The sequence below is a fragment of the Anopheles moucheti genome, chromosome 2 (assembly GCF_943734755.1).
Source record: "Anopheles moucheti chromosome 2, idAnoMoucSN_F20_07, whole genome shotgun sequence".
Classification (NCBI taxonomy): domain Eukaryota; kingdom Metazoa; phylum Arthropoda; class Insecta; order Diptera; family Culicidae; genus Anopheles; species Anopheles moucheti.
Window position 1 is genome coordinate 95,561,286 of NC_069140.1, and position 19,293 is coordinate 95,580,578.

At 46.3% G+C, this 19,293-nt stretch overlaps 3 protein-coding genes across 6 annotated transcripts in view; 2 read left to right on the forward strand and 1 right to left on the reverse strand.

The window, feature by feature from the left end:
- Window positions 1-15,095, forward strand: part of LOC128299045 (kinase D-interacting substrate of 220 kDa) — a 32,808-nt gene extending 17,713 nt beyond the window's left edge. For 2 of the 4 annotated variants that reach the window (XM_053034887.1, XM_053034884.1), the window contains exons 2-9: window positions 3,793-3,924; window positions 3,999-4,397; window positions 5,871-7,290; window positions 7,371-8,348; window positions 8,427-8,592; window positions 8,658-9,675; window positions 10,173-10,205; window positions 11,838-13,295. In XM_053034887.1, the coding sequence (XP_052890847.1) occupies window positions 3,814-3,924; window positions 3,999-4,397; window positions 5,871-7,290; window positions 7,371-8,348; window positions 8,427-8,592; window positions 8,658-9,675; window positions 10,173-10,205; window positions 11,838-12,251 (4,539 nt within the window). In that variant the 5' untranslated portion in view covers window positions 3,793-3,813 and the 3' untranslated portion in view covers window positions 12,252-13,295. Of the gene's footprint in view, window positions 1-3,792; window positions 3,925-3,998; window positions 4,398-5,870; window positions 7,291-7,370; window positions 8,349-8,426; window positions 8,593-8,657; window positions 9,676-10,172; window positions 10,206-11,837; window positions 13,296-14,444; window positions 14,631-14,914 lie in introns of those variants that run through there. The other 2 variants (XM_053034883.1, XM_053034886.1) reach the window with 2 other exon arrangements.
- Window positions 15,096-15,717: 622 nt separating this feature from the next.
- On the reverse strand, window positions 15,718-17,912 carry LOC128299674 (U4/U6 small nuclear ribonucleoprotein Prp31). The gene is made up of 5 exons (XM_053035696.1): window positions 17,435-17,912; window positions 17,156-17,360; window positions 16,830-17,084; window positions 16,400-16,763; window positions 15,718-16,304 (listed from the first exon to the last, which is right to left on the reverse strand). The coding sequence occupies exons 1-5, from the start codon at window positions 17,808-17,810 to the stop codon at window positions 15,966-15,968; spliced, it is 1,539 nt and encodes a 512-aa protein (XP_052891656.1). The 5' UTR covers window positions 17,811-17,912; the 3' UTR covers window positions 15,718-15,965.
- An 83-nt stretch (window positions 17,913-17,995) lies between these two features.
- On the forward strand, window positions 17,996-19,165 carry LOC128297038 (transcription termination factor 3, mitochondrial). Its single transcript, XM_053032591.1, has 2 exons — window positions 17,996-18,826; window positions 18,888-19,165. The coding sequence occupies exons 1-2, from the start codon at window positions 18,046-18,048 to the stop codon at window positions 19,163-19,165; spliced, it is 1,059 nt and encodes a 352-aa protein (XP_052888551.1). The 5' UTR covers window positions 17,996-18,045.
- Window positions 19,166-19,293: the final 128 nt, after the last annotated feature.

The following is a 19,293-nucleotide window of genomic DNA, read 5'->3' on the forward strand; positions in this document are numbered from 1 at the left end:
TTAGTTCAGATTGTTTCGCAATAGATGGCGCTACCACAAATCCACTCAAGAAAATTACGATACTTAAGTGTACCATCAAAAGCGCCATCTATTGATTGAAATCCGTACTTCTCATGGTTGACAGAATTCAAAAGACATACATTTCAAATTCCTGATACTTTGATACATTTCTACATCTGTCTGTTCATGGCAAAATGGGTCACCGGGTGTGTGCGTGTGTGTGTGTTTCTGCAGCAAACCGGAACCACCAGTTCGATTCGATTAAATTATTACCACCCCTATATAAGCATTCCCACCGGCCTTGAGCTTCTAGCGGGCCAGTTCCACCCGAGAGAAGACCGCACCCTTCCGAATGTCCTGCAATGGCAAATTGCTCAAACAAAGCCGTCAGGATCCGCGCGTGAACCGGGTCGGTAACAATGCAACAGCTCGTGTGTAGGCCCAACGTTCTGTGGTGGCATGCATAGTGCTCACCTGCCATGACTAACACGGACCGCCCGCAACCCTCCAGAAGCGGAAGGTGCAAAAGGGAAAGATTTGCATTGCGCCCTACCGTGCACCGTGCAGCGTGAGCTTGAACGATCCCGCGCTACCTACCAGTAGCTAGCCACCCGAGCTACCTGAAGAAAAGTTCCAAGTTCTCGGCCGCGGTTTGGCATGCGTTTCCAGTTAGTGTCGTGCATGCCGCTCCGACGCTGTTCTGTGCCCACCGAGACAGTTAGGCAGAACAAATCCTGCCCTGGTCGGTGGTTTGCGCGGGTGTTATTAATTAAGTATGGGCTCATTTAAAAGTATAATACCTAAAACAATCCGATAAGGAAAGATAGACCAGAACGCGTCGGGTTCTGGCTGAGTGGCTGAATCGAACCTACCGTTGGCGTGCGGTGAGAATTATTGTAAGCCTGTAGCGCCGGTCGTTGTTGTTGTTGTTTTGATCTACTTTTTTTGTGTCGTATGGACAGCCTCCGTGATATGATGGAAGTCGAAGTGGTTCGATTTCTTTTTCGTGCTATTACTTGCCGCGAGCATCGAGTTTAGATGTAGCTTGAGTGGGGTCTGCTAGCGGTTAGTAACTTGATCGCGCCGCATGCATCGTTGGTTTGGGTAGGTCGTTTTAACCACTTCTACACGCCCATGGAGATCCAAATCGATCAATCTCCGACTGGCGCGATCGTGTAAGTTGATCCGACAGTGAATTACTGGAGAAAATTGTGCTTATGGCTTTAATCGATCGAATGTAGTTGTTGACGTTCTAGAGACACATACCGAGCACATGCAGGAAGTTCCTTTTTCCGGTACCATTCTTGGTCGGAGCTTCCGTTTCGCTCCGCACATGTGCCGTGTGTTTTGTCAATTTGTCATTTAGCGATCGATACGCAATCCGTCATCCGCTGGGTAATTGTGTGTACATTGCTACGCGCTCAATTATCGCTCAAAGCGTATCGCAATTGAAATGTAGTTACCTACCTGCATTTGATAGCAATCACTATCTTCATTACGCGATCCTTACCGTATATTGCAACAGCATCGACAGCCGACACCGAGAGTCGACAGAATGTTTCATAACGATGCCAGCAACGGTGCCGCTTCCCAAGCGCGGCCGCACGAGTGGCTCTGCTGCCCGGTTGCACGACGACAAAGCCTGACCCTAATTGGACGCCCGTCCAAAAGAAGAGATCACCAGGTAATCGTACCTGATGATGGCAAAATTGTTCCTCATTTAGTCATCTATACGGTGAAATTATGGACCTCCGGCAACCGTAGCGAGGGAAGCGACCAACATTGCTCAATGTGATCACGGTAATTCCGTCGAAAACCGGAACCACGGGTTGACCATCGGTCGACCATCGACGGGAGTCAATGTTGCTGGGCCTTTGCAATGTGTCTGTAACCGTCCTCCACAGCCGCAGGTCTTTCATGTTTGTTTTATTCCACCGCTAATGATCTCATCGCTTGCCCCTCTCCCTCCTTCCCGGGCAGGGACTGGGTCTATCGAGGGTGCACTCGGTGCGAGTCTTCTAAGGTTGCGAGAATGCAACTCTTAATACCATGTCGGGCATGGACCACCGCCGCAAATGCACCGCCTTCTAGCCGCCTTCGTTGTGGGTTGCGGGCTAGCTCTTCAGGACACAACCGGTATGGTAATGAAATGGTGGACGATAGTTTAACTGCGCAAATAGCACCACTGTCTAGTTGTCTGTTGCACCCGCACCACCTCCCGCAAAGGTCACTACTGTGCTTGTATGTTTTTTGTTTGTTTGTTGCGGTTGGGGATATTCCTTCGGTAGTGGTCCGCCACCGAAGGGCCGACCACACAGTGCTTTATCCGGGTTGTGGCCGAGCCCGACGACGGATGGATGCGTTAATTCGCGGAAGCTAAATACTCTAGCTACCAATTAGAAAATAATTAATGATAGACTTCGATCCACTGTGGATGGAAGGGAAGATCTTGACGTCGATGTTGAATGTACCTATGACAGTGCGCGGACAGCTCGTGAGACATTGGACACTTATTCGCCTCACTGGTCGTATAAGATGGAAGATGAAACGAGCGCAATAAAAGAACTGAAAGAAGGACGAGCATTTTTAGTGCCTTTCATTTGGCATACAGCTAATTCCGTGGCATTGCTGAGCCTCTCAAAACAAACAGCTCTTATGTACTTGCTGTTGATGACGTCCTTAGACATTTTCACCTTTCGACCGCAAGACTTGACTCAACACCCTCTTCATTTCAGGGTTGTGATCAGCAAACGTGTTGAAGTTTCGATTCGTAAAAAATCAGACCAAATAAAACCTTACTTAAGGGGGTATGGTAACAATATTCTTTTCGTATTATTATCAAAATAATTCACTTTTCTGTAATTAGTACATTAGTATACAAAAAAAAACAAAAAAAGCAAAACTAGTACAATTCTTCATTGCTGTTGCAAGTAAGGGAATATCTTACTTTACTTTGTGAGACGATGGTATTAACTACTGATAGGTTTAATTGTCATTTTGACAGATGTCGAAAAGTGCACTACTGACACATGACGTTTGTCAAAATAAAAAAAAATAATTATTTGTGTTAATATTTTCGTTTTGTACCGTCTGTGTCACACTTCGGCTTGCTACATTGTCGTATGCAGTATGTAGACGGTTTCAGCATGTCCACTAACCACTGTTGACGACCAGTCCGGTTTTGTGTTATCCCCATTCTAATCGGTTACCGTTTTGTTGTGCTGTTGTGTTGTATAAAAATTCAGCAATAAAAAAAACTCCGTGTATACTTACATCGTAATATTATCGATACGATCACTAAATGTAATTTTGTTGAATGTATGAATGTGTAATCGGTTGCGTGCAAGCATTGATTAATCATGATTTTGTTTTACTAATCATATAAATGGTTGGAATATGTATGTTTATGTTTTGATGTTTTCACTAAACCCGTTTATCACATAGAGTCGGGTACTCACTCAAAAACAGAATTGCTTTTTCTCGTAGTTGTTTCCGTTCCATTTTCACGTTTTGAAGTGTGATTAGTTCTTCGCCGCAGAAATCTTCGAACTGATTGACCTGTTCTCACAGCTGCTCTCAAGTTCCAACTAAACCAACCGCTTACGGCAACCGTAACGATGCGAAATGTGTTTGATTTTACTGCTGTATTGTTTTATTTTGGTTTTCTATCTTTCATTATGATCTTTTAATACTCCCGTACACTAAGTTTAGAGTTTTTGGTAACATTTTCTCTTTGTTTCATTTTAATGCACATCTATTCGCCGTATGGTTGAAACTGGCACGCTTCTAAAGGCACTGCATCGGTGCGATTCGATGGGATCCTTGGGCCACCGGTCGCTCCTACAGTACCTGGAAACGGATGATCTAGCTGGATTAAAATCATTCCTTGGCACCCGCCACCTGCAGGTCGACGATCGAGATGAGGTAGGTGGCCGTCATGCAGTATCGTTCTTGTTGTGGATGGTGCTAATAGAATCACACTTTGGTTTCCCTTTCAGAACAACACAACGGTGCTGATGGTCGCTAGCGGTCGCGGTGCCTCCCATTTCGTGAAGGAAGTGCTCGCCCGGGGAGCCGATGTACAGGCACAGGATCTGGACAACTGGACGGCGCTACACTTCGCTGCCAAGGCCGGTCACGTCAGCATCGTCGAGCTATTGCTGGACAATGGAGCGGAACTGGAGCATCGGGATATGGGCGGGTGGACGGCACTTATGTGGGGCTCGTACAAGGGTCACACCAGCGTGGTGGCGCTACTGTTGCAGCGTGGTGCCGACGTGCAGGCACACGGCAACTACCATCTCAATCCCCTGCTCTGGGCATCCGGCCGGGGTCACACGGAAATCGTGCGGCTGCTGGTCAATACGGGTGGCGCGAAGGTGAATGTAGGTGATAAGGTAAGTTCAGCAAACCGTGCGAACCACACCTATGGGAATCGTGACTTGTGGCAGGACACACTGGTACAATCAGTTTAGACATTTGCTTTTGAATTAGTACAATTAAATACAGAGTTTTATCCTTATACGGTCGTTTATTCGGCAGTAATAGCCTTGAACATCAGGGTAAAAAATGGGTAAAATTCATGGAAATTGGAATTGGCCGCTGCAAGGGCCAAACCTCCCTATCCCAGTTTTAGGAGCAGGAAACAGACACACGAAATTATAGGTACTTGGATATTGACCGTGATGGAGCATTTTAACAGGCACAAATAAGATACTCATAGACCTTTTGCACAGTTTGTGTACACAGATGATGGAGTGTCATCAAATCACGAATTTGGGGAGACTTGAAACAGCTTGATAAGCAGCTAACACTGTTGCAAGTGTAACGCTTACATTTTACCACGAAATTTCGTTTATGTTATGCGACATGTGAATTTGAGAATTTACTTTCACAGAATTTCACAGAAATAAGATTAAAAAATGGAAAAATATGTAATGTTCTGTACATATTTGTTTGTTTGTGAACATCAGTTTTGGCGAGATTAACAAATTGGAAATGAAATCATACTTTTCTCTTTACTACCATTGTCAAAATTAATGCATTTAAAGATAGAACATGAAAACAACTTGATAAGTGGATACATGTGTACCTGATTACTTCTTTAAATGTAGTTATCATCCACTGCTCCACTGTTGTTTAAATATTAGGTTGTTTAAATATTTATTTGGCTCTCTGGCCAGGTTTACAACTTGGAAAAAAAGCATGTCATCATATTCTCGACATAATTGTTGACAGCTTTCATCTCAAACTCTACCATAATCACTGGGATTACTATTTCGAGCTTAGTATTACAAATATTTTGTATTTTGTAAGCGTATATTTACAATAAAACCCTTCTATCGTACCTTGAGGTTAAAGTGAACAACAGGTGTTGAATGAACAGGCATTTTTAACATAAATTAACTAAATGTGTACCGACACTGTGGTTAAAATCCACTGCACAAATCCGCAGACAATTTACGCTAAAAGAAATAGTATCACGTCTCATTGTGAAGCCGCGTTGGGTGTAGGCGATTCCAAACACGTTTCTTTACAAATCGTAACCCAATTTAGGGTCTTAACCTTTTGCGACCAAATAATACTGGGATTCGTGCACCAAACCTTGCAAACAGTTTCTAAGCAAGCATACTTTTGAGTTGAGAAATGGCAGGCCCTTAGACCACTTTAGGTTGTTGTGCTGATAAAAAATGATAGAGCTTGTTTCACTGCACACAAACAAACAAGTAATAGAAGGAGCAGTAAAAGTGTATCAAACAACGAAACAATATACTCACTTACGGCTATGAACATTTTACATAACTTAAGGGAGGTTATGGAACTTCATTATATATTTATGTTTTCTTTGTATTTGTATCTTCTCCTCGCAGTACGGGACTACACCTCTGGTATGGGCCTGCCGGAAAGGAAGCACAGAGATAGTCGATGTCCTGTTAAAGGCGGGCGCCAACGTCGATACGGCGGGCATGTACTCCTGGACACCGCTGCTGGTGGCGGTCAGCGGAGGCTTTCAGGAGTGCGTTTCCCTGTTGCTGGAACGCAAACCGAACGTGAACGCGCTGGACAAGGACGGCATGACGGCACTGTCGATCGCGTGTCGCGAAGGGCTGACCGAGATCGCGTCCGCACTGATCGCGGCTGGGGCGTATCTGAACGTGCAGGACCGTGCCGGTGACACACCACTAATCAATGCCGTCAAGGGCGGCCACCGGAGCGTGGTGGAGATTCTGATGAAGCGCCACGTGGACGTGGACATACAGGGAAAGGACAAGAAGACGGCATTGTACACGGCCGTCGAGAAGGGTCACACGGCGATCGTGAAGCTGATACTGCAGTCGAACCCAGACCTGGAGCTATCTACCAAAGACGGGGACACGGCACTGTTGCGCGCAGTCCGCAATCGCAACCTGGAGATTGTGCAGATGCTGCTCGAGCGCAAAGCGAAGGTGGGCGCAACGGACAAGCGGGGCGATACCTGTCTACACGTGGCGATGCGCGCCCGTTCGAAAGCGATCGTGGAAGCGCTGCTGAGCAATCCCAAGTACGGCCAGCTGCTATACCGTTCGAACAAGGAAGGAGAAACACCGTACGCAATTGACGCGACGCACCAGAAAACGATCTTGGGGCAGGTTTTCGGCAACCGGAGGCTGAACGCGAACGAAGACTCGGAGGGTATGCTTGGGTACGGGCTGTACTCATCGGCACTGGCAGACGTGTTGAGCGATCCGACCCTTACCACCCCCATTACGGTGGGGCTGTACGCAAAATGGGGCAGCGGCAAAAGCTTCCTGCTGACGGAACTGCGGGACGAGATGAAAAACTTTGCACACTCGTGGTCCGAACCGCCCATCGACGCGTCGTGGCTGTTCTTTCTCATTAGCCTGCATCTGGTGCTGGTGATCGGTACCGTGGTAGGACTGGCAACGTGGAGCTACGTGTGGGGCATCGTTACCGGGGTCATCCTGCTGGTGCTCATCTACTTCACCGATATCCTGTTCAAGTTCCTCGACCGCCGGTACGATCTCGAATGGCTGTACTCGCTGAACTACGGCCTGTCCCGGAAGCTCGGTCGGTTTCGGCTGATACTGCAGGTCGCATTCTGTCATCCACCGGGTCCGCAGAGTGATCAGCAACCGATGCCGGTACGGTTTCACTTTGCCGAAGCGAGCGGTGCTGCTCCCAACGGTGATGCGGCGGTGGCCCTCATGCTGGCGTCTTTGTTTGACGCGATAGAGGCACACTACGGTTCGCTGGCAACCGGTCTATATCGTGCCTTTCGGCCGAAACCCTGTAAGTATAATACGCTGTAATTATGCTAGTGCAATGAGACTTAATTCTATCGTACCATGTGTGTGTGTGTGTTATTCCAGTAAAAGCTTCCAGTGGATGGAAATGGCGCAAAATGTGCTGCATGCCGGTGGTGCTGATGTTTGAATTGGGCACCTTAGGAATCCTGGCGACCGCTTCCCTGTCGATCGTGTACTCCGAGTACGGACTCGAGGGACGGGATGAGATAGCGGTCGCAATTTACATTCTGCTTGGCATTCTGTTAGCCGGTGCTATCGCCAACCTGCACGCCTGGTCGAAGCTGATCGGTGCCTTGTTTATGTCGCAGGGCAAACACCTCAAGCGTGCCTTCAACAGCAACGAAGCGGCCCCACTAACCGCACTCGGGGCCGAAGTGAGCTTAATGACGGACATGGTACGCTGCCTGGACGCGTTCACCGGCCAGCAAAGCCGGCTGGTCGGTGTGGTCGATGCGCTCGACTCGTGCGATACCGAGCGAACGCTAACGATACTGAACGCCGTACAGACGCTACTATCCGCACCGCAGCGACCGTTCGTGTTGCTGCTAGCGGTCGATCCGCACGTTATTGCCAAAGCGGCCGAAGCAAACAGTCGCCGGCTGTTCACGGAGGGTGGCATCGGTGGACACGACTTTCTGCGCAACCTGGTGCACTTGCCGGTGTACCTGCAGAATTCCGGTTTGAGAAAGGTGCAACGGGCACAGAATACCGCCATGTCCGCTTACCGGCGTGCCATGCCGGATATTAGCCGGGACGACGATCAGCCGCATTTGGGTCATTCCGCATCGGCACGACGGTTGTCGAACGCGTCGGAGATCATGTCGTCGCAGGAGAAGCTACGCGCGATGCCGAGTTCGTCGCGCGGTGGAAGCAAGAAGCTGCGCGTATCCGACTCGATTGCCAGCTCGATCGGTTCCAACCTGCACAAGCTCGGTCAGAATCCACCGGTAGATCTGTCGAAAATCATTCTGACCGATGATTACTTCAGCGATGTCAATCCGCGCAGTATGAGGAGACTGATGAACGTTATCTATATTACTGGTAAGAGAGACATGTGAAGGATGTATTGAAGTTTGGACTAATCACCTTGTGATCGTTTTTCTCTTTTTCGTTCCACAGTCCGTTTGCTGAAGGCCTTTCAGATAGACTTTAGCTGGTATCGGTTAAGCTCGTGGATCAATCTCACAGAACAGTGGCCGCTGAGGGCTAGCATGATCGTGCTGGAACACGACCAAGCTGGCGATAGCTTTGATGAATCGGTCTCACTTCAAGCTGTGTACGATAAGTGAGTAATGCAGAGTATTACAGCATGTGCAATTGTTTAACTGTCTGCATCGTTGAATGTTTTAGGGTGCGTCCAAAACTAACCTGCCTGCGGGAAGCAGCAACGTTGCTCGATCTGGATCGTGACGAACGTAAGCTAGACGCCTTCCTGCAGCTTCACAAATCTGACCTGCTCGTGTCCGATTTGCGCATCTTTTTACCATTCACCATCAACCTCGATCCCTATCTGCGGAAGGTGCTTAAGGAAGATCAGCAAGCGCTGGAAGACGAGGGAATCATCATCCCCATGAAGACCGTGCTGCCACCGAGCAAACCGAGCGGATTCTTGCCACATCACCATCGTGCCCAGGGGGGTAGCTTGCTGCAACCGACACCGCAACATCCCAGCAGTCTGACCAACTGGCCAAACTTCTACAACCCACAACCGCCGGCAATGGCGTTGATGAGCTATTACAATCAAAACTGGGCCAATTTCCTAGGCTCCGGTACGAATGCGCTCATCGGTGATCCTATGAACAAATCGGGCACCGTTGCAAGTGGACCCATAATAACGGAGCATCCCACGCATGATCATCATTCCACAATGGCCGGTACGGGTGGTAGTATGCGTGGGAAGAGTGGGAGTAGCAACCACAAATCTACCAACGGACAATTGACATCGCCACCGATCGATATCGACCTGACAAATGTACAGCTTTCCACGCTAACGGTAGAGCAGCTGATCGATCTACTGGGACAGGTGAATGATCTGAAACCGGCGCTGGAACGTACGGCACCGATTCTACGCGAGAACGCCATTTCCGGCCGGGTGCTGATGTACTGCAATCTGGAGGAATTAAAATCGGTCCTTCGCCTCAGCTTTGGACATTGGGAAATGTTTAAGCTGCTGGTGACCGCACTGCGGGAAGCGAGCATTGCGCAACCATCGAGCCGAAAGCTGTCGAAGACTACGTCGTTCGCCAAGGGCACGAATGATACGGTGGAGCTGCAGGAACCGATTGCCCAGTCGACACCACCGTTCGGTTCCGCATCGAGTAGCTTCCAGCCGATACGACAAAAGTCGCAAAATCTGCTAGAAAAACAGGTAAGGATCCTTCTCGTGAACGAGCTGATGAACAAGACAAGAAAAAAGCATAACTGATCGCAAACTTTTAATGATTATTCCATCAACCAAACTTCCCCGTCACTACACACGTACAAACTCACTCGTACAACACATGTGTGCCGACGCCAAATGGTAACATTTTGTGTTGCGTTTGTGTTGTGTCTGCGACCCCGAACTGAACTACATTCAACACAACAACAACAACAACAAAAAACAAACCTTTACCCACTGTATGTGTGTGTGTGTGTCTGTGCGTACCACCGACACCATCGATTAAACAATGAACCATACAATTAACAACAAATAAATTGGTATACTACAAACAACCAACACTTGCAACCTAAAACCCCTTATCAAACCACACAATACATGCACACGCACACGTAATACGAAACACTTTCGCACAATGCATACCGTGTGTGCAACTGCTGTGCGTGTCCCCTGTGTGTGTGCGTGTGTCTCACTCGGAAATGCAGCCAGCAAAAGTGCATGATTACGAATATCTGCAGGTAATATCCGATTTTCTGTTCGGAATTCCACTCTGTGTCTAATATTACCACCTATCCCCACGTGACCATGCTGTGAATTAATGAACCCACTTCGTACCTTTCTGTTCCGTTCTGTTGTTACTGTCCACCGTTATCCGTTTCTGTTTATCGCTGCTGTTCTTCGTTCGTTTCCTTATCCCATGTTGTTATACTACCCTAGTTTTCTAGTTTTGTGATGCCGTTCGTAACGCTACACTTTATGTTTTTTTTCGTTGTTTTTCCATCCACTTTCAAGACTAAAACCGGTGTTAGGAGTGACGTTCAAGTAGATACATTCGGAGCGGTTAGAGTGTGTTTTTAAATGTATCCTCTATGTTAATTAAAATCAAGCGATAGGAATACAAAATTCAATACCATTACACCACGTCCTTTCGCTTCTTTGTTGCTCCTTAGTATGGCCAAAGAACGCTTTTGAAGCTTCGCTGCTCTTATGGAGCGGCGTCAATAAGGATGTTTTCTCTCTGGTCAGTGTTGAATGCATAAGAATGCATCGTTACTTAGCACCCATTCAGTACTATTTGGATGTAAATATCATTTTATAATCGGCAGTGGGAGAAGTTTCATTTTCTTAACTACAATATGTGTGCGTGTGGGCTTTTGTATTGTAGAGTAGAATTTAAACTATGTTGTTTCTTTCCTCTTCCATTCTGCACCGATAACTCTGCTATCAGCTAGCTATGCCTCAATTTATTAGAAAGCTTTTTTTATCCAATTAAACTCTTAATTTTTTTATGTTTATTTTAAAAACGAAACGAGATCATCTTTTTCTTTATCGGCACTACACAACCTCAAGAGGTCTAGGGTCTGCCATTTCTGACTTTCTTTGACTGACTATCTACAGTCCTGCACACGGAACGTTGGTCCGGATGGGATTTTGTGAAGACGGGCCACCCCAACGTGATTAACAACGATGCAAATTAAAATGATCGTCAAAGCACTATACAGGGAATACTTCTCACTGATGAGAATTGAGGCATTTGGTTCAATTTTTCTACTCAATCTTGAGTGTTAAAAAGATTGCTCAAATTTGTTTGATTGTACCAAAACGTTCGTCGTCTACCAATGTTGAAGTCTTCCGTTATGTATCGTGTGAATCATCGCGACTGTTGTCCACATTTGAGAACCACATTCAGCAGCTTTTGGGGAATGTAAACTAAAATAAAGCACCAGTTGTATAGGACCGTTTGAGGAATGTTATAGCGCTTTCTTCAGCAAAGCGTAACGAACTAAGTGAAAGGTCTAAAAACTCATACATAATAGTACACTGTTAGTCACACTGTTTTCTTCCGTGTCTGTACCTTCACTGTTATGTGTCCGTTGGCGTTGCATTTACTATTCTGTTCTACCTTCTATAGTGAATGTTAGTTAGTTTCACCCTTTTTTCCTTCGTAAAAGTCTCTTGAATGCAAGATTGTCCCTGTTTGGGTAGGGAAAACGGGACAATACTTGGCACACACAGAAAGATAAATTAACGAATTATATTTTTCTTTCTAACCTTTCCCTTTCCTCTCCTTTTTTTCCACTTTCCACGCCACTGCTACTACGGTTTTCTCTCCCGTTTCCTACCCCCTGTACATCCTGCCGTTTTTGCAGGTGACGCTCGAGGAGCAGATGATCTGTGGCGCGCTGCAAACACTGAACGAGGACGCGTTCGAGGATGTGGTCAGCAGTAGCGAGCGGCCCAGCCCAACCGGTGAGATGTTTAGCCAGTACCTGGCGCCAATAAGGGAAAGCTCGGAAATCGGTTCACCGCCACGCCTCACTTACAACCTTACTAACCCAAACCTGACCGATCTTGCCACCAGCAACGGTACGCTGAACGGGGACGACAGTGGTGTCGGTGGTGGCCATCTCGGTCCAACATCGCGCGCCGGTTCCGGCCGACACAGTCGCTCCCACAGCTTGCATGACGATGCATCGCTGACCAGCATTGTGGTCATTCCCACCTTCCTAACCACGTCCCCCAACACCACCACCACCGGCAACATCAACGACACCAAGCTCTAATTTCACACGGTGAATCGATTCTCTGCACCCGAATGCGACTCGAAACGTTGCTGTTGTTGTTTTCATTGTTGTGATTGTTGTTGATGGTGTTGTTGATGCTATTGTGTGGCTGCCGTGCTTTAGTTTCTTCGGAGAGGATTGTTGCTGTTGTTTGATGTGCTTTTTAAAACAAACAAAATCTTGCATTCCAACCGTGTAACGCATGTGCGCTATTGGTGCGAACAAACCTAGCTTACGTTAAGAATTGGCATCAAGTACCTCACTAAAAGAGTATGAACTGAGCCGGATGAGATGATTGCTAACCCCCTAAAACCTTCCCAATGCACATCGCGCAACACACTGTCCCACGCCCGTTGCGGAACGCGTGAGTATAAGTAGGACGGAAGGAAAGAGAAGTAGGATGGTAGGTGAGGAGTTATATTATATTTTAATACTTCATTTTAAGTTAAAGTATTACACGACAGGATTTTACGCTCTTGTGTGCGAGTGTGGACAACCACCAAGTTCTACCAAAGTGATACTATCCATTAGTGAGCGTGAGAACAAATTGAAGCCCCTTAAGTAGAACAATTATTGCGCGATAGAAGATGAAAGGTGAGATCAGGACGGATGGAACCGAATGAACAAAATAACGCGGTACACGGTTCGCCTCGGCGCGTCCTTACGTTTTACAGTACAACGAGCGTACGAATGAACCAAAACCAACAGACACACTCACACACCTTTACATACAAATAACACACTGTTCTTCCTATAGTAGGCACCCGCTAGTGATAAGATAGAGAAATTGCTTAAACTATATTTAGACCCGATGTATGTTCAACCCGTTCAAGGAAGCGCATTTAAAATGGCCGCGTGCTGTATAGTGAAAGGATGGTAATGTGAATGTGAACAAAGAATGCTAAAAGTTACACAAAAGCCAACCGTTGCGTGTTGCGTTTTTCTGTAGGGAATATGTTACTGACCTTTGGTTTGGCCGTTCTTCTTACCGTATGTGTGATTGCAGTGAGAAATGATTAGTTGCAGGGCCACTAGAGTTGACAAAATGCTAACCAATTTGTCAAGTGACAAAATCAGCTAGTCAGCTGCAAAAAACCACTATGCCGTAGCCGCGCACACAATCGTTTTCAGATTTCCGATACCAGAAGAGCATGTTTTTCAGGAGGTGACACTTGCAGCGTGGAATAATTTTGCCCATCACTATTGCATTGCATACTATCAAACCTGTGAGAGCGATCGCCAGCTTCCCGGTAGATGGCGCGCAATTGCGTATGCAATGTTGAGCAAGACTGCGTGCAACACTGCATTGCATACGATGTAGCGCGCCATCTACCGGGAAGCTGCTTGCTCTGCTGATACCAGGTGTCACCTCTTGATGGTACATGCTCTCTTGGTATCGGAAATCTGAAAACAGTTGGTTTGTATGGAATTTCGTACCAGCCGACGGAAAGTTTGAGCGAGATGAAGGATGCTTTCCGTTTCATCGATCTTCCTTACACTTGCGATTGTTCTCACGGGTTTGATAGTATGCAATGCAATAGGGATGGGCAAATTTATTCCACGCTGCAGGTGTCACCTCTTGAAAAACGTGCTCTCCTGGTATCGGAAATCTGAAAACAATTGTGTGCGCGGCAACGGTATAGTGTTTTTCCGCAGTGTACAAGATGATTTTGTCACTTGACAAATTTGTCAGCATTTTGCCAACTCTCGTGGCCCTGCACGTATTGATAGCGTTTTTCCAATAGATAGGATATGGCGCACCCAACTTACTAAATCGCACAAACCTATACGATTACGATTGAGTAAAGTTTTGTTTGTGTGCTCCATTTATCTTATTCGCTTACGCGATTTAGCCGTATCCTATCTATGGCAAAACCCTGCACTTGTTATTGAATTATTGTTATGTTTATTGCTTCTATTTATTACTCCCCGTGTGTCGTTTGTTCTTTTACTGATTCCTAATGGCAATGGATGCACCTGGGTTGGTGTTCCTTCCTTACTGTACAAACAATGTCCGGCCGCGTTTTTTTTTGTCTCTTCTTTTTTGGGAGTGTGTTGTGTGTGCATTTTGAAGGTGTGGTGTTAAATGCTTTTCGCTTTTCCCGGCCGATTCCCGCTGCTGTTTGATGTAGGTCCCTACTCGTTTCTTTGTTACGATACGCCGCGGTTTGCTGCGCGTCCTTTCATCCACAGTCTCCGTCCGAAGCTCGCCGATACCGGCACCGAAGCAGACGGCATCGATACTGAAACCGACCGGAAGCATACGGAAGGGTGACGCGAAACGGGTCACCATGTGCGATGCGGAGGGTAACGTGACGCCAACCTTTATCGAGGTGCTGAACGAAAAGCTAAACAGCAGCAAATCAAACAAATTGACCGGTAAGTGAGTGAGATATGGCGTGTGTGAATGATGATGCGATGCATCCTTATACAATCTCGTACCGCTTCGTCCCGAAACCCTATCGCCAATATGTACTGCGTAAACACAATTCACACACATTCTGTACGCACCACTCACCCTACGGAGCAGGTTGAGGTAATTTTCCATCCTCTTCCTTGGGAGGGCAACATCACCTAGCCTTAAGGTGGGTCCAATGTTCACTAATATGAATATCACATCTGGATGTTCGCCATTTCTTGCTCTTGTTCGAACCGTTTCACAGTGAAAAGACAGTACAGTTTCATAGAGCCGGACGTTAAGAAATGAGCCCTGGTGCCAAATGGTGCAGGTTTTGTTTTAGTGCGCAAGTAAAGCGATGTGTGGCACGGTACTGAAGTACATCTGCTAATGTTTAGCGCTCAGGCCATAGTTTCTAGTCGCAGAGTTTTAGATATAATGTTTGAATAAACCATTACAAGTTTGATAATCGATCGTTTCGCTTGTCTTAGCTACCACTGAGTAAGTATGGTGCTTGTGGTAATATTTGTGGCCGAGATCACATCTGGATGAGGGAAGTCCATGAGTGCGATTAATTGATAGCATTATTATTAATGATAATTAATTTTATTATAAAGAAAGAACATTTCATTTCACTTTTCATCGATGGATATTGAAGGATGTTGTTTCTGAATTTTCAATGGAGACGCCAGGTAGTTTACTGTGTAAACCACGTGTTTAATTATCACGCTTAACGCCGCATCACCTGGATTCGACGCGCTATCGCTCGCCTATTTACGCACTTCTTCTCCCTTCCTTCGATTTGCCGGCCCAGGTCACCGAATGTGCCAATAGAAATACGCTTTATGTACTCTAATTCGCTAAAAAAAAATAGTAAATATGAAGAGTAGATGAGAGATAACACACTTACATAAATAGAATGCTAATTGAAGACAATGATGATGATGATACCTTGAGTTTTGTTTAGATTTTTGAGCAAGATTTTAACTTAAATCGAGCCGTATTTTCATCATGTAGAGAGTTTGCAAGAAAAAGGTTAAATATGAGCTAAATTATTTGTTTCTGTTTTCTCATGAATTATTTTTATTTCCTGACTTGTGTCTAAGTTTAATAGTTTTATCGGGGTGTTTTTCAAGACTTTCGCATTCAACTAATTCGGTTTTACGAAATGTTGCCTTTATCCACGTTGCAATTCACCATGTGTTTTCTGCTTTTACACCTCGAACCTGTCCCGCACGGCCAATATGGGATCAATAATTGTCCTTTTAATTACATTTATCATTCTTTTCACAAATTCCACCTTATGCTGCATCTCTCTAAGTTGTTTTCTTGCCAACGGACAAGAAACCGGACGTGTTGGAGAAATATTTGGCTCCCGTTTCGCCGGTCGGTTTTTCGGCCGCTTGTGGATTAACAATTTCCAATCCCTGCAGCGGCGTAAAGGCAACGCTCGATGCCGTGCCGGAGATGTGTTTCTTTACCGTCGTGCTGCCACCCCACACCTGCTGTTGCTTTTGCAGATTCTTCTGTAACGTTTTGCTAATGCGCACTTTGGTCTTTTCGTCGATCTGGGGTAAACGGATTCGTCCCGTGCCCGTTTTACCGATCGTACCGCGCGTGTATCCAAGATCCTCTTGATACGCATCCTCCTCAATCTGTTTGTAAAACATGAAATGGGTGTAAAAAACAATAATAAAGTCGGTATCGGATGTTTTGAAGCAAATGCGAACGAACCGCACGAATAACTTACATCACCAAAGTTCATGCGGTTTGCCTGCTTGCGGAACTCGGTAATAGCGTAGCGCTCCTTCATCTTGCGCACCCGCTTACCGCCACGCTTCTTTTTACCTCCCTCGATAGGTTTTGGGAGCGGTTTGATAAACTTCACCGGTGGTGGTTCCTGTAGCTTGTCCAACTTCTTCTCGATATCTTCCCGGAACCGCTGACCAATCTCGCCCAGATGGCTCTCGTGTGATGCATCCACACGCGCCGCTAGCGTGCACTTGGCGGCCACCAATCGTGCCGCTTTGCGTCGTAAGTCTGGCGGCGTGTCTTGAACAATATCACAATAGTACACGTAGCCCGTGTGCGGTAACATTGCCACTTTGGAAAATCTGAAGAAAAAAGGGAACGATAAGTAGCATACAACAAAAGCGTACAGCTGTGAGGAAATATTCTACCCCGAAAGTGTTTTTTTCTGTGCACCGAGCACCTGTACGTTGCAGGCAGGCATCTTCGAGAGCTTGGTCAATCCACCTGCCAATCCGACCAGCTTCGCAGCCGTAGACGCGCCCACTATCATCGACATGTTAGGAGCGATAAAGGTCATGCGGCTTTCGACGTACTCGAAGATTTTGCTCTTGAAGTCGTTTAACTCCACCGCCATATCACACGCCTCATTGATCTGTTCCAGTTCATGTCGTTCCAACTTTACCCTACGGAGAGAAACAAAATCAAAAACGTTAGTACGAAAGAATGTTGAGACTCGATTCGACAAACGCCGCACCCTTGTGTAGTGGAAGCCGTTACAGAAACGATCATAATCGTCGCTTGGGTTATAATTTCCTGCAAACGCTCGTTGTTCTTGGCCTGGTCGAGATCGTTACCCAGCTCGCGAACACTACGAATGTAGTCCATCTCCGCCATGATGAGCGAATCTAATTCCGGGAAGCGTTTTTGGTACTTGTCCTTGACGAATTTGTGTATCGTTGCTGTAATTGAATGCAAACGAAGAGACGTGAGAAGCTTTCTTCTCTATTGCCGCCGCCCCTTTCGAAATACTTACAGATCTCATTGTCAATATCGACCGCAATATTGTTTGCCTCCACGATCAACTGGTATTCCGGGTCCGATTCCACATTGCCTACCATCTCCTTCGTCGTGCGAGGATTTTTGGCGTACTTCTCAATCTGGGTCAGTACATTAGACAATCGGTCCGAGTCGCGTAGCTTACATATCTCCCTAATCGATGCAACGGATAAATTTATTTCCATCGGTTCATCTTTCAGATCATATATGACGGGTTCCTCTTCTCCGCCGGAATCAGCATCTTCTTCGTCCGGTGCTGCCATTTTCGGTTCCTCCTTGACCGTGTCCATCTCCTCCATCTCGTCATCATTGTCATCTTCCAGATCAGCCAGCAATTCGTCGGCCAGAGACATTATGCACTACACGGATGGCGTTTTCGCTTTTAATTAAACACAGGAACACTTTCTTCTGGATGCTATGCGACGCGCTCTTGCCTCTTGCAACCGGTTTTTGTTTTGATCACAAATTTTGACATGTCTTCATTTGACAGTTTAAATTTAGGTGCAACAAAATTATAGCAGCTTTCTGTAAACAAAACATTACCGCACGCCTTTTGCTCGGAGTTTGCAATCCAAAATCAACACAAGAATGAGAAGTCTGTTGCAAAGCATAGTAAAAATAGGTGTTCCTGTAAGGTCCCTAACACGACGCCAATTATGTGCAAAAGTAGCCGTTAATGTACCGCATCACAGTGTCTTGCAAAGATATGAGGATGATCTACAGCACGAGTTCCAGCAAGTGCTCCGCGAAGATACACGATCCGTACTCGAACCCGTGCCGGATCCAACGTCTTTGGAGTTCTTCCCGAACACTAAACCCGCATTCAACTTTGCAGCTTACGTGAATAAATCGTCCACCCTACAGCAACTCGTATCACTCGGTGTGGAACTCCACAAGCTGGAAAAGCGCAAGGGTATTCCGCAGTATGTGCTGGGATTGGATTTCGAGCGCGACATGAAGGAGCACATTCGATTCCTCTCGGACGTTGGTGTGCCGGCAGAAATGTTGGGAGAATTTCTCACGAAAAATCCATTAATTTTCAAAGAGGATTTGGCGGATCTAGAAACACGAACGAACTATTTGCAGTCTAAGCGATTCCTACCGGAAGAAATCACACGGATCGTGACCAAAAACCCGTTCTGGCTTATGCTTAGCACCAAGCGGATCGATCGACGGCTAGGGTACTTTCAGAAAACGTTTCATCTAGCAGGGAATGAAGTAAGAACGTTAGCAACTAAACAACCAAGGCTAATTACGTACAATATGGAACACGTGCGAAAGAACACATTCACTGTCCAGGAGGAGATGGGCTTCGAAAAGGAGGAGTTAAAGCAACTGTTGTTGAGCAAACCACGAATTTGGATGATAAGTAAGTGTGGTTGTTCCTTGCGAATGCTGCTTCATCCACTCATAACTTGTTTGTTTTGCAGAAACGGAAGCATTGCAGTACCGGTTCGAATACATTCATCGTCGCATGAAGATTTCACATGCTGAAATTCTCCAAACACCGGACCTGCTGCTAACACGCGACGTTCGGATCAAGCAAAGACACGGGTTTCTCAAATTTCTCGGCAAAGTACAGTACGATCCCAAGAAAGAGCTGTATATTCCGCTAAAATCACTGGCCGAGGGCACCGACGAGGAGTTCGTTACAGAAGTCGCTAAATCGAACATGGAATGTTACAATCGCTTCCTGAAAACGCTCTGAACGCTGGACGCATGTCTTATGCTATGGAGAGATGAATAAAACAAACACAAAAATATTGGTGCAATAGGAAAGCACAGTGTAAAACGACTGGAGGGCACTCATGTAGAGAGATTCGCGTTAAAAGCAGC

Excerpts from the sequence above, each read along its gene's own strand:
- LOC128299674 (XM_053035696.1), bottom strand. The coding sequence starts at position 17,810 with ATGTCTCTGGCCGACGAATTGCTGGCTGATCTGGAAGATGACAATGAT. Across the intron at positions 17,085-17,155 it reads ACGGCTTCCACTACACAAGG|GGTAAAGTTGGAACGACATG; the intron begins GTGCGGCGTTTG and ends TTCTCTCCGTAG. Across the intron at positions 16,764-16,829 it reads CAGAAAAAAACACTTTCGGG|ATTTTCCAAAGTGGCAATGT; the intron begins GTAGAATATTTC and ends TTTTTTCTTCAG.
- LOC128297038 (XM_053032591.1), top strand. The coding sequence starts at position 18,046 with ATGAGAAGTCTGTTGCAAAGCATAGTAAAAATAGGTGTTCCTGTAAGG. Across the intron at positions 18,827-18,887 it reads ACCACGAATTTGGATGATAA|AAACGGAAGCATTGCAGTAC; the intron begins GTAAGTGTGGTT and ends TTTGTTTTGCAG.